The sequence below is a fragment of the Merops nubicus genome, unplaced genomic scaffold, assembly GCF_000691845.1.
Source record: "Merops nubicus isolate BGI_N331 unplaced genomic scaffold, ASM69184v1 scaffold5374, whole genome shotgun sequence".
NCBI lineage: Eukaryota > Metazoa > Chordata > Aves > Coraciiformes > Meropidae > Merops > Merops nubicus.
This window is the reverse complement of record NW_008603672.1, coordinates 83155-103115: the sequence shown is the minus strand read 5'-3', so window position 1 is coordinate 103115 and position 19961 is coordinate 83155. Positions and strand designations below refer to the sequence as shown.

The 19961-nt window shown below is 34.6% G+C and overlaps 1 protein-coding gene across 1 annotated transcript in view; it reads right to left on the bottom strand.

Annotated features, from left to right (window-relative positions):
- The window catches only part of LOC103771459 (voltage-dependent calcium channel subunit alpha-2/delta-3), a gene marked incomplete at its 3' end in the record, with an annotated part of 286197 nt that overhangs the window by 183816 nt on the left and 82420 nt on the right, over positions 1-19961 (bottom strand). Inside the window, exon 3 of the mRNA XM_008938755.1 lies at positions 7961-8077. Within this exon, the coding sequence (XP_008937003.1) occupies positions 7961-8077 (117 nt within the window). The remainder of the gene's footprint in view (positions 1-7960; positions 8078-19961) is intronic.

Sequence of the window (19961 nt, the reverse complement as noted above, 5' to 3'; positions counted from 1 at the left end):
CAAGTAATGTAGGAGTGAAGGGGATAAATGGGGTATTTGCCCCCAGTTATCTGAGTCAGAGGTTCTTCTCTCACAGTGGTGCTCCAGTAGTAGTTCAGGCTAAGCTAACACACCTGATCTAACAACACCCACTGGAAGCTCTACAACAGCAGAGCAGAGTGAAGGGTTAAAGCTCTTAAAATACTAATGAATTCTCTTTACAGCTCTTTTCATTGAAATGCTTCTGAGCACTTCAAAATTCAGAATCACACAGAGATTATAGTCTCTCCCCTACTCAAAATATTGATAAATGACCATTCATTAAATCCCTCCAAGAAAGCTATTAAGAGGCTCCTCCTTACTAGTGCTTCTGGCCTTGCCTCATGCTCCACAGACCCAGCAGAGGAGCCTGGCATCATTCATGTAACGAGAAAAGGACGTAGCAGCTTGAAAAGCCACTCTCCAGGCAGGTTCTTCAGGCAGATGATGCCAAATTGAACATTCTCTTTAAGAAGGTATCTTTCTGATTATCTAAGCATTACACTGACTGTATACAAGGTTTCAGAGAACAGGCTGGTTTTACATAAACATCAAGCAAGCTATAGTGCACCTTCTCAAAAGAAGATTTTTACTCAGTAATAAGCATCAATAAACAGTCTAAAAAGTGAGCTGACTCTGAACATTTTTCATTAACTTTTTTATTACATAAAAGTACCAGTATTTATAAAATTTGGAAACTATTTTTATCACTCCAAAAATAAATTTAATTATATATATTTACAATAAGAAATAAGAACTAGAATTGAAAATTGAACAGGTAACATTTGTGCAAGTGAAATTAAATCTTAATTATAATACATTACTACTTGAAGTGACTAGTTTAAATCGCACATTGAACAGCAAATTGGACATTAAAATAATGTTAATGGGAAATATTACAGTATGCTAATACTCTAAAGCAGTGCTAAGAAAGGATACATGAGGTTACTTCATTCTTCTAAAACTACTTCACTGTTTTCTTCCTGCTGCATGGAAAGCTACTTTATGTTGCTGTCAAGGACTGAATGTTATGTACATTTGCAATGAAGTCTAATACAAGAATTATTCTGTGAAGTGGCTGATTTGATTTTTCTCACTGCCTGTGTTTTCAGGTAAGTGTTCTGTGTTTGAATGCACTATCTTTAAATACATTTCACATCTTTTCTCTGTGTTGAAGATGAAACCATCATTATTGTCTAGAGCAGAAAATGTTTTTAAGTTTTCTCTACAAGTCTTTATTTTCCTCCCTTTTTTCTTAAGAATATTTTTTTCTTTATTTCTGAATTTGAACTTCCAAAATAAACTCACTATATTTCCTAAGACTAGCTAGACTATGTAGACTTTTTTTTTTTCCGTAACATACAAATGTGCCAGAGCTTTAAAGACAGCCCAAATGCAAAACAGTTCAAGTTGCTTCATTTTATGCAGACCTTTATTTCAAGCTGTACCAAGACAATGAAAGCTCAAATTTTCAGAGTCATGAAAGTGTACATTTAGGAAACAGTTCTAGATACTGCACGTACCAGGTTACGTACCTAACCCCCTAGAAATCTTGACAAATACCATCCCTGAATTTCCTAAATGTAACCAACATGAACTTACTGCTCCTTCCTCAAAAAACATACCTAGCAAGTTAATATTTTTTCTTTAATATATATATTGGTACTCAGAGACCAAAAAGAGAAAATTCATTCGGGGAAAAAAAAAAGGCTGATTTACAAAATTATTTTGATTCCATTAAAATCTTTACAAGGGAGGCACTCCTGAACTGTCAAGAAATAAATTAGTAAGCAGCAGATGAAAAATATACCTGAAATTTTTGGTGGTTTTCTTTTCATTCTGTGGCAGTTAAACACAGAGAAACTCGGTATGCATGAGAAAAAGCAACTGAGTTCTCCAGATTTTGCCTTTGTCCCTGCCACTACCTCTCTAAAGACTATCTTTCTGTAGCCTCACCTAACCTGGAGTTAAGGACACATAAGAGTTAAAGATATAATCAACACACTTGGGCTCCCTCTAGACCTCTGAGAGGTGTACAGACAAAATTCCTCATGTCCATTAAACCTTTCTATCCCATTACACAGATAGTACAAGGTAAACTGATTGTACCTTTACACTTTTGTTCACCACGAACATGCTGGAGGACAGTCTGAACACCCATATTACAGCTCCACAATGGGAATGAAGATTTACTATAACAGAAGCCCACCTATGCTTCAATAAAAGGAACCTTTTTTCCCCCCTTTCAGAATTCATAGCAGTATCTGTTTACCAATACACACATATCTTGGGAAAGTCAATGAACTAAAAAACAAAGAAGCAATATGTCACCTAGGTGATCTGAAGAAGGTTTGTTCATGCTTTGTGTGTCAAAGGTGTTAACTTTAGACAATCAGAAAAAGCAACCCTTCAGTCCTATGGTAATAAACAAGAAAAGTATTTGTTGTACCTTTAAATATTCTTCGAACTACGACTACGAAGGTTATGCATTACACTACTGAATACTCCATCAGTGGATTGCTATCCATCTTTTATTTTTCAAGTGTAGTCTAATTTCCCAAAAAGTAAATAAAGCTCTTAATGCTTTTAGAACAGAAATTCATCACTTATATATGAAGACCAGTAGAGCAATGAGCAAAATTCAAATGATACCAAAACTAACTAGTGATGATGAAGGTTAAAATACTAAATGTGAAAACAAAAATATTGCTGAAATCCTTTAATTTGTTGGCAGTAATTAACAGAATTTCAGCTATCTCGCTTTTATTTGTTATGCCTTTATTCAGTCATCTAAAACTATATATAGTGACACTGGGTTGATTCACCATAATTTCCTTCCACCCACAGCCATTTATATTTTTTCCTCCAGTAATGTTATAAACTTAATGGTTTTTTTTTTTTTCCTTTTTTCTATCTCTGATAAAAAGCAACCTGCTATATTACATTTAAAAAAAAAATAATGATCAGAGGTCAGAATAACACCCATTGAGCATAACAACCACCCTTGAGCAACACAGTTTTACAGTGTGCATGTTGATATTCATTTTCTTTCCTTCTAATTGTGCAGATGCAAATTAGCTCAATGTGGGAACAGAGTGGATAGTGAAAAAGTGCTTATTCTATATTTAGAAATAGTGAGCCTAGAAAAGTAATGAATTCTGATGTTTAAGACCTATCTTCTGAGTATGCATATGAAATATGAATGATTATTTGCTTCTCTTCTCAAGAATGCCATTCCCAATCTAGCCGTGATCAAAGCGACGAAAAATCAAAATAAAAATACAGTGAAATAAAATACACAGTGGACATTGAAGACAGTGTACATTTAAAACAGTCTCAAAAAAAGATCAGTTCAAACTTCACCTGGAACATTCCTCACTGTTGCCTCAGTTTTTCTTTAGGCATTATGGGAAGTCACTGTTTTTCAACTCCTATGTCAACAAAAGTACAGTCTAAACACTAAATCTCACTAAGAAAAAGTGTTTTGTCCCCAGTAAATGCTCTTAACTGGCATAATGATATAGCCATAAAACCTTATTTAACAGGTTTTACAAAAATTCTTCAAATTTCAATTTGCTTGGAAATATGTGGATGCAGTACATCTCGTTTAATACTTTGCTTACATATATATGTACATATATATGAAAAAAAATAATTTGCAAATTGCATCTGTTGTTATTACACACATAAACCTCAAAATTTGTGTCTGCAAAGATACATACCCACACGTATATGCACCCACATACTAAAATATGCAAACCACACATGTAAGTGAATAAGCATTTCAAACACATACATTACCTACTTTTAACTGTGCATAAACAATATAATGCTACGTATCTGAAAACAGTTTAAAGACTGGTATTAAAATCATTGGTGGAAAAAAAATCCATTTCTCTTCATTGAAAATGTTTGTTAAATATGAATGCTGATATTCTACTCCTTGGAAGAACATTTTTCTGCATGTGGAATTTCATGATAAAAAGCTTTAAAGGCGCAGGCCTCTCTAGATAAATCCCACTGGCTTACTGATGCATGAATGCACTGAAATTGAATTACTGTACAACACCAATTACTTTCCACAGTACAGTTATAATGAGAATCAGCTTTACAATGAACACCAGGTAGCTACAGTAAGAGAAGTTAATAAAAAGAAATCTGTTTGCATTTTCTACTGCAGTAATGGTAGGTGCCTTAAAGAAAAATAATCCTTAACACTTGATTTGCCATCTTACAAGTAAATCAACAATCATTTTTACAGGATTCTCTTTACTTTCAAAGAAACACTAATGAAAATACAAATTTAACTGCATAGCTCATGTCAGTAATAGCTTTTTGAATATTTTTTAATAACATATCTTTCATTTTTCTTTTCTTTTCATGTCACCCTATCTTCCTTTGATTTTTTTTCCTATTACACCATTAACTAGGAAAAGTAAAATCACCAAATGGATAGTTTTTATTCCACCTCTTTTTCACTATCGTTTGTTGCAGTACTCATTTGTTACTGAGCATTATATCATTATGCTCTATTCCTATTCAGTTTCAAATAAATGAAGTCATTTATGTATCATAAAACCTTCTAAAGAAAAAAAAATAAATCACAGCTAACTTTAAGGACTGATCAAGCACATTTCCTTTGAGTGAAATCACTAGAAGTCCAGAAAAAGCAACCGAAGCAATACCACAAGTGACAGCAGACTATACACGGCTTTCAAAGGGATCATTTGGGTTTGGCTGTAAAACTAAACCCACTGCTGAACAATGCAGGAAACATTTCCACTTATGGCACCTTATGGGCAGTGAGATTTTTCCAACCCAAATGACATAGTCTTAAAGGTAAACTAGTACATCTACATTTGGCATAGCTAGAAACAAAGCGTCAGTGACATAAATCAAAACCATTCTTTGATGGTTTTAACTTAAATCATGCCACAAATATTTCAAAATAAAATCTGATTTTGTGTCTCTGAAGTTTGATCAAGTAGGGCAGTATTAGAAAGGAAATGGTTAACAGGAATATCCTAAGCTGACATAAATCTAAGCTAGTGAACACTGGGCAGGGAGGGAGGGAGAAGTTGCTTGCAAGGGTTTCCATCAGTAAGTAAATGACAAAAGGTTACATAATTGGTTTAGTACTTTCAGTTTTCCATTTATTTTACGTATCTGACAGCAAAAAAATAGGACATTATGTGATAGGATAATTGCATACTGAAGGGTAATTCAAACGAGATGAATATGATAAAAATCACACTGAACCAACTAATCACTATGAAAAGCAATGAGACAGAAAGATAAAAATTCAACCAGAATATAAAGGTGGAAGAGGGAGAATAGAGTTCAAATGTGATTAGTAGCTTCAAACAAGTTAATGTGTTTGAAAGCATAAAAACAAAAACAACCAGAAAAAAAAAAAAAAAAAAAAAAAAACAAAACAAAAAAAACAATAAACACACCTGAACAGCTTTTAAGACCATCCTATTTCTCTATTTCTCTATTTCTAGGTCTTTCTTATTGACCTTTTCTACAAATTAAACAATTTTTTTATACTGTGGCTTTCTGAATAGTTATCACTGATTGCTAAATGTGCTAGAACTTCAAAAAGGTATGCTGATTAAAATGTTTTATCTAAGAAGTATTTTAAACTAAACCATGGATTTTAATGTTTCTTTTAAGCTAATTCAATACATACTGTAGGGTAAAAATTTGGGGTAACATTGAAACAAGTTTCCTGAGCACTTTGATTTGAACCCTCACAATGGTCAACCCAAAATTTCTAAGGCTTACAGATACTTTGTCAGGTACTCTTCATTTAGTACTTACCCCAATATTGTCACCAGGGTATCTAAAATATTACTCTGAATTCCAAGTTTTGATGCTCTTCAAACAAGTTTCCATCAAAACCTTATGTTAAAATTGTATTATTTTAGAGGCAAAGTGATGAAGTATTAAATTGTCTCAGCATGGAAGAGAGGTCTTAGGTCCACAGGAGCTTTCTAACACTCCTATCTCCCCCCTCCAGACATGAGGACAAAATTAGCTATGATGTACCAAAGATGGAGCTTCTGCAAAACCCGCACTGCACCAAAGGATTTTTGTGCTTATCAGGACACAGAATACTCAGCACTACTTACTACCAGAACGTAAATGGTCCCCCACTGACTCTAGCAGCCAAGAGGGACCACGTTACGTAACTTTATGAAAAAGAATAACTTTATTGGAAGGTACTCTAACCAGATTGTTTTTTAAAAGAACTGACCTTATCCAAACCAAGCCTTGAGTTTCCTTTCCAAAGATGGAAAGCTTCCAAAGGCGGCACTAGATTTCAGTCATTTTTTCCTTCACTAAAACCCTTCAGACAATACTATACGCATGGTTTAAACTTCACAGAATTTGGGCTTACTTTTAACTCAGAGCATGGTGGCCTATATTGGTCCTATATTTTTTTCCTTAGATAAAAACAGTATTTTTAGAGCCCAAACCAGTTCTAAACTCTCACAAAAATTAGGAAAATATTTGTTACAAAGTTCTAATTGAGAGGCAAACTGCTCTTCCCCAGCAGACCTCCACACTGATGGAATGGAGTTCCTCCGATCAGCAAGTGTGCAGCTTGCTGGTAACTTCTCATCCTAAATGAGTTCTTTTTCAGATTGTTTTTTTTCACATTGTTATCATCCCAGGGCAGCCGTTTTCTCTGTTAAGGAAGACAGAAAATAGCCCATCCCTCCCCTGAGTCAACAAGTTTCTGGAAGCTGTTGCACACATCTTAAAGTGGAGTTTTTCTCTGAAAAACAGACTGTAAAAATAGCATTGTGGGGTTCCATGTTTATTGTCTTTCTCTGCTTCCTTGCCAAGTGTGCTCACTTTACAAGCTGAAATATGTTTTACTCCACTGCCAGCCCAGAAAATTCAACCTCTAAAATGTAGCCAAATTCCTTCCTCCCTTTTGCACCATAAGAAATAATAAAAGGCTGAAGGCAAAATTTTATCTACAGTTACAAAAATGGAATCCCTGTCCTTGAGTGATGCCTTCAGCTCCACAGTTGAGACACAGACCTTCAGCTGAACTGAGCAGACAACTGGTTGAAAGAGTAGCTGGTGGCGAATGGCATCACCATAATGTCCTGTTAGGTTTTTTTATATATAAAAAAATATATATATAAATAGTTTGAGATATATATAGATGATATACAGGAACTACTGTTACAGACACCTAAACTTTTAGCAAAGAATAATCCAAAATGAAAACTACAACAGGAAGATCTGCTATTCTTTAGGACATGCATGTTATAGTGAACTCCTATACAGTATAGTGAAACATAGAAGTAAGAATTTCTTCTCTTTTTTTATGGTAAATACAATCTAATAGGCACCAGAGCTACCACAAAAGAACGATCACACTAGAAATCAAGAAAACGAAAGCCTACAAGCCACCAATACCTACAGATGTACAAAAAGCTCAACATAGTTACTTAACAATTGTTACTAAGTTGCTTTAGAGTGATGTAGTACTTAGCACAACTAGAGGAATTTTTAATTTAGTCCCATTTAAGGTATCTTCATCTTTTTCTCAAAAGATTGCCTGCAAAACTATTTTTATAATAGTGAGTAGTGAAATTAAGTCTGCTTTGGTTTGATATTTTGAAATCTAATATTTTAACACACAACCATACGTAGTTAAGTTTTACTAAACACAAGTGATACCTTCCAAACTCACGTGTGAAACTGGTGGTCCAAACCTAGTGACACTCTTCTATTTGTCTATTGATGGTATAAATAATTTATATCTATTCTCTTGAACAGCGATACTAAAATACTTCTGAATGCTTTAGCATTTCCACTTCAGCACCTTCAATCGCTAATACAGCCCTCAGAGCACAGCCTAAATTATATACTTAGTTTAACAGCATAGAATGAAATAGCAGATTGTTCTGCTACTTACCCGTACGGCTTCAGACTTTTTATGAAACATTTCTTCCATATTCTTTGCTAACTTTTTCACAAGCTGAAGGCCATCAATTTCTTCTATTGCAACATCCTTCTCATATTCTTTGTATTTCTAAGAAGGAAAAAAAAATAGGGAAAAGTTATTCACAGTGATCCAGCTGAAATTTTGACAACTAATTATTAGTTTCATATTACACTTTTGCTGATGTTCATTTATTTGATGTTTATTTGTGTGACAGAAGGTTGCTTTGTGCCAAGATGCCATCACAGAGGTCAAACAACTGGGTTAGAACCATAACTCTGTTAAGAAAATATAATAGAAATATCTACCTCATGCACTATAGGAAAATGATAGTGCCCTTTTGCAATGTTTAAATTATCCCTCCTGTAACTGAAAACCAGCCAAAAAACGTAGTAAAATATCCTCATATCCCATCCAAAAATCATTTAAAACCAATTGTATGTTTGGCAATTCACTGTGCCTTAGCAACCTAGAATCCTCCTCTTCAGCAGAACTTCCACTAGATGTGTATTTCACAAGCTTTACACAATACTTACATTATGAATATTTATACTACAGGCTTATCTAGATATTCTTAACTTTCCATGCAAAGAAAACCCTAAATAAACCACATAAACATGAGCCTTAACCTGAAAGCAAGCATAAAAATATCCTTTATACAATATGGATGAGCATTACCTTACAGTCTCTTTTCACTGTATGATTAACCCTCAGACTGACTAAGCATTAAAAATATATTCAAAACTATTTTTATCCTCTATTTTCTGCATATCAACATTTTTTCCTTTATCAGTGTTTACAATTAAGCTTGTAAGAACATAATATACAAAAAAGGCATATAGTACTGAGAACATTTCTCTTTCCATGTCATCCCACTACAGCCTGTACTCTAAGAAGTGATGGCTTGTAGTCTAGTTATTGTTTGCTTTTTTCTATTTAAAACATGGATGGCTGTGATAAACTAATCATTGCCCATTACTGAACCCTTAACATATTCACATAACCATACCTCCATGATACTGCAACAAAGGTGAAAAGCCAGCTTTAGCCCTATATGCAAAAGAGATCTCCCAAACATCTCAAGCAGGCTCTGAGGGCAACCCACAGCATGATACTTCAGTCAAAAAAAAAATGAGCTGATATTATTCAAAAGATTTATCATTGAAATTTGTCTATAGAATCTTATATAACTCCAGAGGGAGAAGGAAGACTAAGGGCATCAGAACGAGTTGCTCAAACATCTCAATGAACACTAAAATGATCAAAACAGTGAATACATCAGGACCAGTCACATCCCAGCTGGTGACTGAAGGATGGACTCTACTGTAAGACAACACCTGAGCATATTGTACCCATTTCTTCTGACAAAACTAATTTTCACGGTAAAGTGACACTTTGGACTTGTTTTAAACTTTATAGTTCTCTGGAAAAAATTATGCTAATATTTTGATAAGCAAATATTATTTGATCAAACGTAATTTTCAATTTCATACAAAGGTTAAAAATACAAAGTTGTCAGAAAATATTTAGGACACTAAATTTTTTATATCCTGTAATTTCAGTATTTTTTTTTTTTTCCCATATTGTTCCCTGTTATGAGGCTCCATTCTATCTGAGATTTTAATAGTAGTCTAGGCAACCAAAGAAACCTCAAGTAGACCACCTCCATTTTGCACCCAGGGGTATAGGAGGGGAGATTTGGGTTTTTCCATATTCCTGGTCTACATTTAAATGCCATAAGCAGAGTTCTGATTTCAACTCTGAAGTCCATTTATGCCATTTCTAAACTCACTACTCTCCACCCTGACAAAATTAATTGAAGATACCACAGTGATTTCTCAAAAACAGAAAAATATTATTTTTTTATTTCCTGGAGAAAATACAAGATCACAGTAGATGACAGAAATAAATGTTATTGCAACAAAGACTAACTGTGATAAAATGTAGTAAATTAACAGTAAATTGAAAACATTCCCAGATAATTAATGATGTCAAAGTCTGTCCACATCCCACAGGATTTGAAGCTTCGGAGAATTTTAAAAAAATGAAATAAAATGCACTGCCATGAACAACTATCATCTTTATTATGTCAATAGACTAAGTACAAATTTGAATCACTTATTTCAAGCTGCACAAATCATGTTCAACGTATCAAGTTCTCATAAAAAGTTTCCTTCAGACTTGACCTTTGAGTTCTTAGAAAGCATTGTAAAATGCATCACTTCAGGAGACAGTTTTCAGCTCATCAGATTTATTGATTTAAGTTTTGCCATCAAGTGAAGAAAACCAGGTGATTAATCACTGCATTTGTCTGAAAACTGAGTGGTATAGCTGAAATCAAGAAGTTTTCTAGGCACAGAGAATACCATATAGTCTATTAGGCTATTGTGAGAACATTTTAAAAGCCACAATTCTCAAAAACTTCAAGTAACTGCTTTGTAAATTAATAACTTGCACTCAAATATGTTGGAATGATTAACTGATAATTTTTGATTTTATATAGTTACACTAGTTCATAGAACATAAAATCATTTTTTCCTAATTTAAATGTCAAAGTTCCAGCATAAAAAAAAAAAATTATTTGAGGAAACAGAAGATATTATTTAAGTTCTATTTGAAAAGGCCACACATTTTTCACAGTGCACGTCTAGTTGGAAGCCTTCAAGAAAATTTGTAACAAACTAGAATTATTTATACTTGATCTGCAAGACCTTGGCAACCAAGAGGTTTACATAATATGTATTTTACCATTTAGTATTTTATTACCATAAAAATACTTCTATTATTTTTTTCAGTCATCGGTGGAAGGTTCCAAAACAGAAGAAGTTATGTAGTTGGAAAAAACACCAGCAGTTTTTAGTATCCTTGTGCTCTAGTGATTGTGTCTGGAGGGAAGAGCTGCCAGCTTCATCTGTGTGTGTCTATGCACTTCCTCTTGGTACTCAGTGCGCATGAAGCTGGGAATTTACTTTCCATTTAGAAATCAGTTAATATTATACTAACTATCAATGCAAGAAACCTGGATTATAGCAGATAGTAAAGAAACAGACACACAATAAAAGCGTAACAAAGGATAGCTCTTCCTTTCACTGCAGAGACTGTCTGACCTCTTGTTTCCCACCATTTCCCTACCTAATAGATTTTTAAGTATTAAATTTGGGTTTAGTTTAAATAAATCAGCTGAAAAAGCAAAAACCTAGTCCCTTTGAAATAAATTTGAAATTGTTTTTACATGAAATTCTTTATTTCATTTTACTGTAAACTTGAGAAAACAACAGAGTGCCACTATAGTGGCAATTAAGAAAAAACTATCATGGACAGTGGTGAAAAAACGCAGCTTCTGGGACAGGCTGTCCTTTATGTTCCAGACTTGCAAACCACCTTATAGTACTGTTACTCTGAATGGCTCTTCCAAGCAATGCCTTAAATAGCCATTTTTCTCCAATGTAAAGAAAAATAACTAGATGATAAAGTTAATTTTGGGGTGGGGGGTATTAAAAAAAGAAAAAAAAATCAACACAACCAAACATGAAACCCTCAATTTCTTTGAATATTCTGTAATTTTATTCCAGTAAGAGATACTGAAAAATTCTATCAGCATTTGTAACATACCCAGTAATCCATTTATACAGGAAAGGAAAGGAAAGGAAAAGGGAAAGGGAAAGGGAAAGGGAAAGGGAAAGGGAAAGGGAAAGGGAAAGGGAAAGGGAAAGGGAAAGGAAAGGAAAGGAAAGGAAAGGAAAGGAAAGGAAAGGAAAGAGCCTAAACTTCACTATATATAATGGACTTGCATAACAGAAGTGCATGAAAAGTTAGAGTCACTGCTGGACATTTCTTCTGATAAGTGGATTTCTAATTGTCTAGAAGATTGAGTTCTGATCTGTTGCATTACAAAAAAAAAATACTGGAAATGCTGATTCTTTCTGCTTGCAAAAATCAGCATTGGCTGAGAAATTCTCCAGAGAGACAAGAGCATTTATCATTTGAAAAAGCACAGAAAAAATACATTATTTCTTCAGTATCTGTTTTGCCAGATCATTTCACATAAGCGCCAGGGAAAGACAGACAGTACTTCACTGTCAGAACCTTTAATGCTTTTTCATGGATTTAGGTGTGTGTTTTGTTTTTTTTCCTTTCTTGCATGGTAAACGATCGTCTGGAAATAACATACCAGAAAGCAATCTATAAAAACTCAGGTCTGAAGCATTTAATGCAATCCAAGTATTTTGCATCATCAACAACAAAAACACCAACAAAATAAGCAAAACCCAAAGCAAGATAAAAAAACCCACACCATAATCCTCACAGCTTGAATGATCAAGGCAGGAAAAGAGACACCCTCTTGAAGCAAGACATCAGAAAGATGTCATATGCCAGCTACAGTTTCAATTTTTTTCTCCTGTTTTTTTTTTTTTTCCTTCTCCAAAAAGAAACACAATGTCCGTGTTCCTATTTGGATCTACTTCTATCAACTATTATCAAAATCAAGATAATTGCCTTTATGCTGTAAATAAAAAAATTTCAATTTACTTACAAATCTCTAACAGTTCTTAGTCTCAGTCTTTCCACAAGTCCGTGGGTGCTTTGTAATTGTGCGGAACATTACAACCACTTACGATGAAAATTCTTCCCACTTCCTGGGATTTTCAGAGCCAGCAAATACCACTGCTGTCCTGATTCACAAAAGGTATTCACTCAACAGGAGTTTTATAGTAATCTTGTAAAAGTAACGTGTCAAGTTTGTGTTACATATTAGGAGCTGATACAGTCCTCTGAGGTGTATTCATAGCTATAGCTTGCATAGCTGTACAGACTTTATAAATGTTGCTGTTTAAGAGGTTTTACCACATACAAGTTAAATAGATATACACAGGTATACATATTTCTTTTATAATGGAAATAGAGAACCACCAAGCAAATGAAAGATCAAATATATATTCAGTCTACTCATTGTTTCCTTAAAAAAAAAAAAAGGTAGGTTTACTCTAGGCCTTTGGGAAAAAAAAAAAAAAAAAAAAAAAAAAACCACTTTCAGATGCTCACGTCTCAACATTGTAAATATAAAAATTAGATTATAGAAATATACGCTTTTGATTAAATCACCGACTTTGATTTCAGTTAATATCTCTTGCCCAGCAGAAAGGCTGTGCTATGCATTGCTTGAACCATTAAAACTTGCTTCAGACACTCTGCCATGGAAGTCCTAACAGTGACTCCCTTGGCCACAGAACTGCTGGTTTGAAGACCCACATGAATCAACTGGATCATTAACACTATTTAAATTCTATATTTCAGATGTCCTGACAATCAAATGTAATCAATTAATGAGTCTGCAAGGTTGCAAAAAGTTTACAGCTAATACAATTTTCATCTCTCCAGGTATAGTCAAAAGCCATATCAGCCATACACAGGAGTTCTGTCTCAGTTAATTATTAACCCCCAAACCTATGGATTTCTTCACTAATGGTGACTTTGTTCCCAAAGTAACCTTGGATTTTTAGGTCAAGATCTTCTAGACTGTAGGGATAAGAAGGTTGATAACACGCTACATTTTTATACATCAAGAAAAATGTTTTTTCTTTCACTCACCTATTCTTTATCACTCTCTAAAAGTAAAGCTCACATTCATTTTTTCTGCTCTTCCAATTGCATAGTGTTTATGTGTACATGATTAACACTAACTTACAAAATTTAAAACAAATGGCATTTATTCAGGGTGCTTTAGCAACACTCCTTTTTTCACTCTGTGGGGTTTGTTTTCATTTTGCTTTTTTTAAATTCTAAAACCCCAAACCTACAATTTATGTAAGCAGACTGAAAATGTAGTCTAATTAGATGCTATCTTACACCATTAATAGCTCTGTCAAAAGTAAAGGAGCTGTGCCCACAGCAAGGCTTTCTGCTATTAGCAAAATATGGCTCCAAGTTTTTGAACCAAAACAAAGAAAATAAATTGCTCTTGATGTGGAAAATCTATCACAGCATTCTATAAGACAATATTATATTAAAACAGCATCCATGTTCAAACTTTGGGGACACAAACAGCAAAATTTCAAACCTTATGGGGCTCCGGCTCTTGCTTGTAGTAGTGCTCTACTCCACCAACACACATCCCTTATACACGTGACAGACAGCAGAAAAATTCACAATAGAAGATTTAAAAATATCCAGCACAGCCTCTAAATGCTTCATTAGAAGTGAGAGGTCACAAATTATATATGTGCTGTTGGAATAAACCTGAATTTTAAGCCAAATAAAAAGCAGACTCCAGAATTACATGTGCGTGTGAGTGGCAATCTGAGCTTTTCCACTGAGCAGAAGGGTACTCAGATGGCTCTACCACAGCAGAGCTACCAAATACAGATGGTGCACTCCTCAACAGACTCATCTGCGAATCTCTCCTGAAGAAAAGATTTCCTATTTTCCCATTATCATGTTGACCTTATGGTGGTGTGGTTTTTTTAAACTAGAGTGCCACTGTTATGTTGTTATTACCTGGTACTCCTTACTCTAAAATGCACTGACTGAAGCAACTTTTTAAAGCCCTTAAAATAACCAATAGTAAAAGGCGTTTTTATTTTGTTGTTGATGGCTGGTGAGGATTTATAAACAAAACTATTTTGGTTCAGTGTTGATACAGCATTTTCATCCACAAAGCTGCAAAGAATATGTAGAAGGAATGTCTATGACTATCTTCATTCTGTACATGATGATATTAAGGTACATATAAATTTAGTGACATGCCCAATGTCACAGAACAGTTCAGAGCTACAAAAAGAACAAGCTCTCTTGGTTACTCTCCTAGTGCCCTGCCCAATGGACCACAGAAAACGTTGTTGAGTTCAGGCTGATCTGCATGGAAAGATGAGTCACAATGGCATACTTCTCCTCACCTTGACATTAGAGAACTCCTTGATAATTGGGAGTTTGTGTTACACCACATTACACACTCCTATTAACCTTTACTGAACCTCTTTGTGTTGATGAAATCCATCAGCAATGACCAATGTGATGGCACACTCATTTTCTTTTGTGCAGAGAAATTTTTATTCACTTCATCAAACGACTCCAAGGAGCTCTACATTAGCCTGTCACAGTCTGACTCTTCATACACTGATGTCTGAGGAACTCTTGTTGCCTCTGGGAAAAAAAAAGTTACTTAAAAAAACAAAAAAAAAAACAAAAAAAAAACAAAAACCATTTTGAAATGCAAAATACTGAAATATATGTTGCATACTACTTTACTATGACTAGCTACTCAAAGTTCTACCTGGTATATTACAGCCACAGATCAACTATACTGGGAAATCTGTTATCATCAGCAGACTTGACAACGATAGTTATTGCTTTCCTTGCAAAATAATTCACATTCAATATAATCTAACACAACACATCTTACAGGCATTGCAAGGGCACTATGTCCCCAGCATATTTAATCTTTACAAAGATATTTACTTCTGACCTATTTTTACCTGATTGCTACATGCAAGTGCTACAAAACCAAATCAATTACAGCATTAAGATGAACTCTCATCAAAACCAAACAAACCAAATTTCTGATTCAGCAATACTCCTCTGAACTATCTGTGAACTGTGTCCACACAAGATTGACACCTCCTCAAACCTTTGCACAACTGAACATGTATAGGTATGCCACAAAACCAGCAATAACTGGAAGAGGCTTGAATACATAGGTGGTTAAAACAGCTGGGCTAGTGTGGAAAGACACATGCTACTCTACAACACAGGCTATTTCTCACCACAACATTTACAAGCAGCACTCATCATTGTAATGCACAAATGATAATATTCTCTAATATGTAAAAAGATAAGGAAACACATTTGAGGAGTTTCAAATGCTTATGCTTGCCCTCAGGACTAATCCAGTACTGGAATTTTTACTTGAAGTAGTTAATAAGCCTCCATCTAAACAACCGTCATCAAAACTGCGTGATCCAAATAACAGTCTAGTTAGGAGATCTAATTCTAAGCAGTCGAACAGAGGTCAGGAACACACTCCCATCTGTCCCTTAATAAAGAGTTTGGGTCAGGATTAAGCAGAGTAACAAAAAATAACTGAGAAACTTTTCCTTGCTACTGTCTCCAGCATTCAGTGGCAGAGGCCAAGGGGACTTCAGACTCTTGCAAAAAAGTGCCAGCTCATCATCTTTCCTGACTATTAACTCAATCATATTGAAAATAGTTGAAAAAGCAAATGACTGTCTCATAAATTCTTTTAGACATCTGAAACATCTTCACAGGCCAGCATGCGTGTTTTAAGAGCCAGTTAACCAAGACTATTAAAAAGCTGCTTTAGAAATATATATGATTACATAGCTTCTGCAAAATATACCTTTGCTTCCATTTCAGTAGAGAACATAAAGTCCTCATTTAAATAAAAAAAAAAAAAAGAACATTCTGGAGCTTCCCTGAAGACTCCTTTTTCCATAAAGAGGTACTCGATACTCTCGAAAACTCACTGCAGGCATTACACATGACCTGCTTTAAACAATGAACAAAACCCCTATAGGTATAAATCTGCAGAATCGCAATATGACCCAGAGGGCACCTTCAGTCAAGGCAAAACCATCCCTATATTTTCAGGTGAAAGCAAGTACCTTAGAAGCATATCTAAACAGAAGTACATCTAAATCTGCTTCTTGCAAAAGTCTGAAGAAATGTGAGTATGCAGTCCTTTCACCACAGCCATATTCTGTCACTGAATATTGAGAGGTAGAGAACCTGACAAATTACTGGTTTTACCATTTTCTCAGCTGGGATAGGATACCACATTTTCCTTTGTACACCACACTGCATGGGTATTCTCTGAAATATTTTATGGTTACTGGAAAGAAGGACAACCAAAAGAGACAGTGTACTTCATGTTGTAAGATCACAGGACACATCCACAAACTAAATTTTTCAAATCACACTTTATAATGTTTTTTCTCATTACACTACCTTTTATCACTGAGTGTCTGTCTCCTTATCGCTCTCTTTCTGCGGACCTATGCCAGCCTTACAGCAAGCTGTTGTTCTGGGTTTAAGTATTTCTGTAATAAGCATTTCTGAGCAATGAAACATGCAACCACCATAAAATAGAGACACAGTATAGCCACAAAAACTGAAGTGCTTTCTGAAGACAAACCTTTGCTTAGCAACACCCATGCCTTGTGACAAGATTTAAAAGCACTGCTCGTTTGGAATAGCTAATGGCTATTGTTCCTCAGAAAAAGAAACGTGTCATCTCATATCCTTGGGATACAAACTCCATTTGCAGTTTGCAATGTTCTCTATAACTAACGTTCATCTGCTGGGCTAATACTTCTAAACCTTTGCATTGTGCAGGACCTTCCACATTAACTCTTAAATGGGCTTTGCTTCATTGTTTGTCACTATGAAGGACATGGCATTGATCCCTGCTGCTCTATCTCATCATCGCACTTTTCTGTATCCTCCTGATGAAAGTATTTATATTGATTTAGGGTTTTACACAGGTATCTGAACTCTACATATCAAAGTGAACTTGTAAAAACACGAAAAAGAAAAACATCCAAACATCTGAACTCAGGTGCCTAAATTTAGGCTTCCAATTCTTCATTACTGAACATGAAAAAATATTTTCTTTTCAAAAATTTAAAATATCCCCTCAGTCACATCAAAGCCAGCAATGTCAGTATGCTCTCAGCATCTCTGAAAATCAGACCACCTGCATGTGGTCTATGCACAGACGTTGAGAATTCAGCAGACTAACTACACCAAAAAAAAAAAAAGGAAAAAAAATAAGGGGGAAAAAAAAAGTGGAAACCAAACTATAGTACTTGGTGCTGTGCAGAAGTGTGAAAACCCATTTGTGGTTCTGCCACACAAGCTAATGTTTTTCACTTCCATCTGTGATTCCCAGTCGCATATAAAACTTCACAAGACAGTACAGAATGCCTAACCTTTCTGTACATTCAGAAGGCAGAACAGAACTTGTGTTGGTCTTTTCCTCTTTGGACCATTTGGCCATAATTCATATATGCTTAGACCAGCGTCTGGAACACTGGCATGCTGCTCACCTTAAATAATTTTTCCCCTTAGTGTTTTTTCTCTCTCACACTTTTAAAAATGAAGCTAAAAGCCCTATGCATAACACAGTGAACTCATCAAAACCACAGCTAGAGCTGCTAGTAGCTCTTGCTTTTTTTTTTTGTTTGTTTGTTTGTTTTTGTTGTTGTTGTTTGTTTTTTTTCAATAAAAATTGGATTAATAATCTACAGAACAATAGTCTTTGTATCATATCACACACATGCTATACCATAAGCAGGTGTTCCAGAACATCAATGCAAAGAACAAACAAACACACTGAGCAATTTCAAGTTCTGCAGAGAGGAGAGTGAAGAATATTAGCCTTGATCTCAGCCCTTATTTTCCTCTGAAACTGAAAACACAAAACATTTTATTAAAGTGTACGTAACTCCCTAATGATATTGCCTTCATCAAAACGCATGTAAAAAACTAAACAGATTCAGCCTCTCTGCTTAGAAATGTGCATAGTCTTGTGCCTGCATTACAATCTTGGACTTGCCCCCTCTCACAAGAAAAAAACCCAAACACCACCAAAACACTAAAAAGACCCAGCCTCACCCCCACCCGCTCCCCCCGCAAAGGGTACTTTTATTTTTGTGTACTTACATCTAAATATTTTATCAGATTGGAAACATTTCAACAAATCTTCAATTTTGTGCTGTTTCTGCAAAATTAAAAGACTTTTGCCCAAATTTAACTAAAGTAATTCTCAACCAAACCTATCTCAAAACGTAGAGTACATTGTTTTTCTATTCTTTACAGAGGTTTCTACATGTTGCTATAGTTCTATCACATGAACACAAACACAGAGATGCTTATTCAGCTTTTGTCTGATTCTCAAAGGACTAAAAGTTTCTGTAATTTAGGAATTTATTACATTACCAAAAGAATTTGTCTCATAAAAAAGAAATAAATCAAGAATATTACCTTATCACACCACAACAGGTTATTGCCATAGTATATAGAAATGAACCATCTAACTCAAGAGTCTATAATAGAATGCATAAACTAATACATTTATCAGAAAGTCTACAGAGCTTTTGCACTAGAAAGGACCCAGCAACAGCTTTGTTTTGCTTGGTCAATAAACCACTGTTAATGATAATGTATCTATGAATTAAAGATGCATCAATCTGCATAGCAGAGAATAGAAGCCATGAATAATAGCCAAATCAATACTATGAAGTTGTAAAGAACACAGTGTGCTCTCCTTCAGGCTAATGGTAATTAATTTACTTTTGCTCCCTTCACACATGAGAAGAAGCTAGTAGAAGAACACTTTCATCACATAAAAGTTGTTAATTAGAAAAAGAACACATACTGTTATCTCTTTACTGTATCTTCTCTGTTCATATGCTTATTGTACTTTAAAAAAAAATTACTATTTTATTTGCACACATCCAGAGAAAACAGCCTGTATTTTAGGAGCATATGCAAAAATTGGCTGATATTTTCAAATTCGTTTCTTAAATAAAAGATCTTGTTCTAGTTGGGATGTTCATTAGTACAAACATACAATGTCTAAAATCACATTTCTGCAACACAAATACTGTAACAGGGAATATGTGTATAGAAATGTTTTAAGCCTTATATGGGTTATTATACTATAAAGGAAAGCCTTAGCACTGAAAAATTGTGTTTGCTTATATTTATTTGATTCAACTCCACTAGTTAATTAAATAATGCTCTTTTTGCCATTAAAATAAAAGACCAGGTTTAAGTGATCAGCATCTAATACAGGCATCCCTTTCTTAGAAAATAAAAAAGGTTTGGTAGCCTCTAGAAGAGGAAACAAGATAAAGCTACTGGTTCTCGGGTTTTAAAAATTGTGCCATTGCTTTCTGAAGAACAGGATTTTAATATTCATTGTGTTTGAACTCTTTTAAGTACAATTTTTGCACAA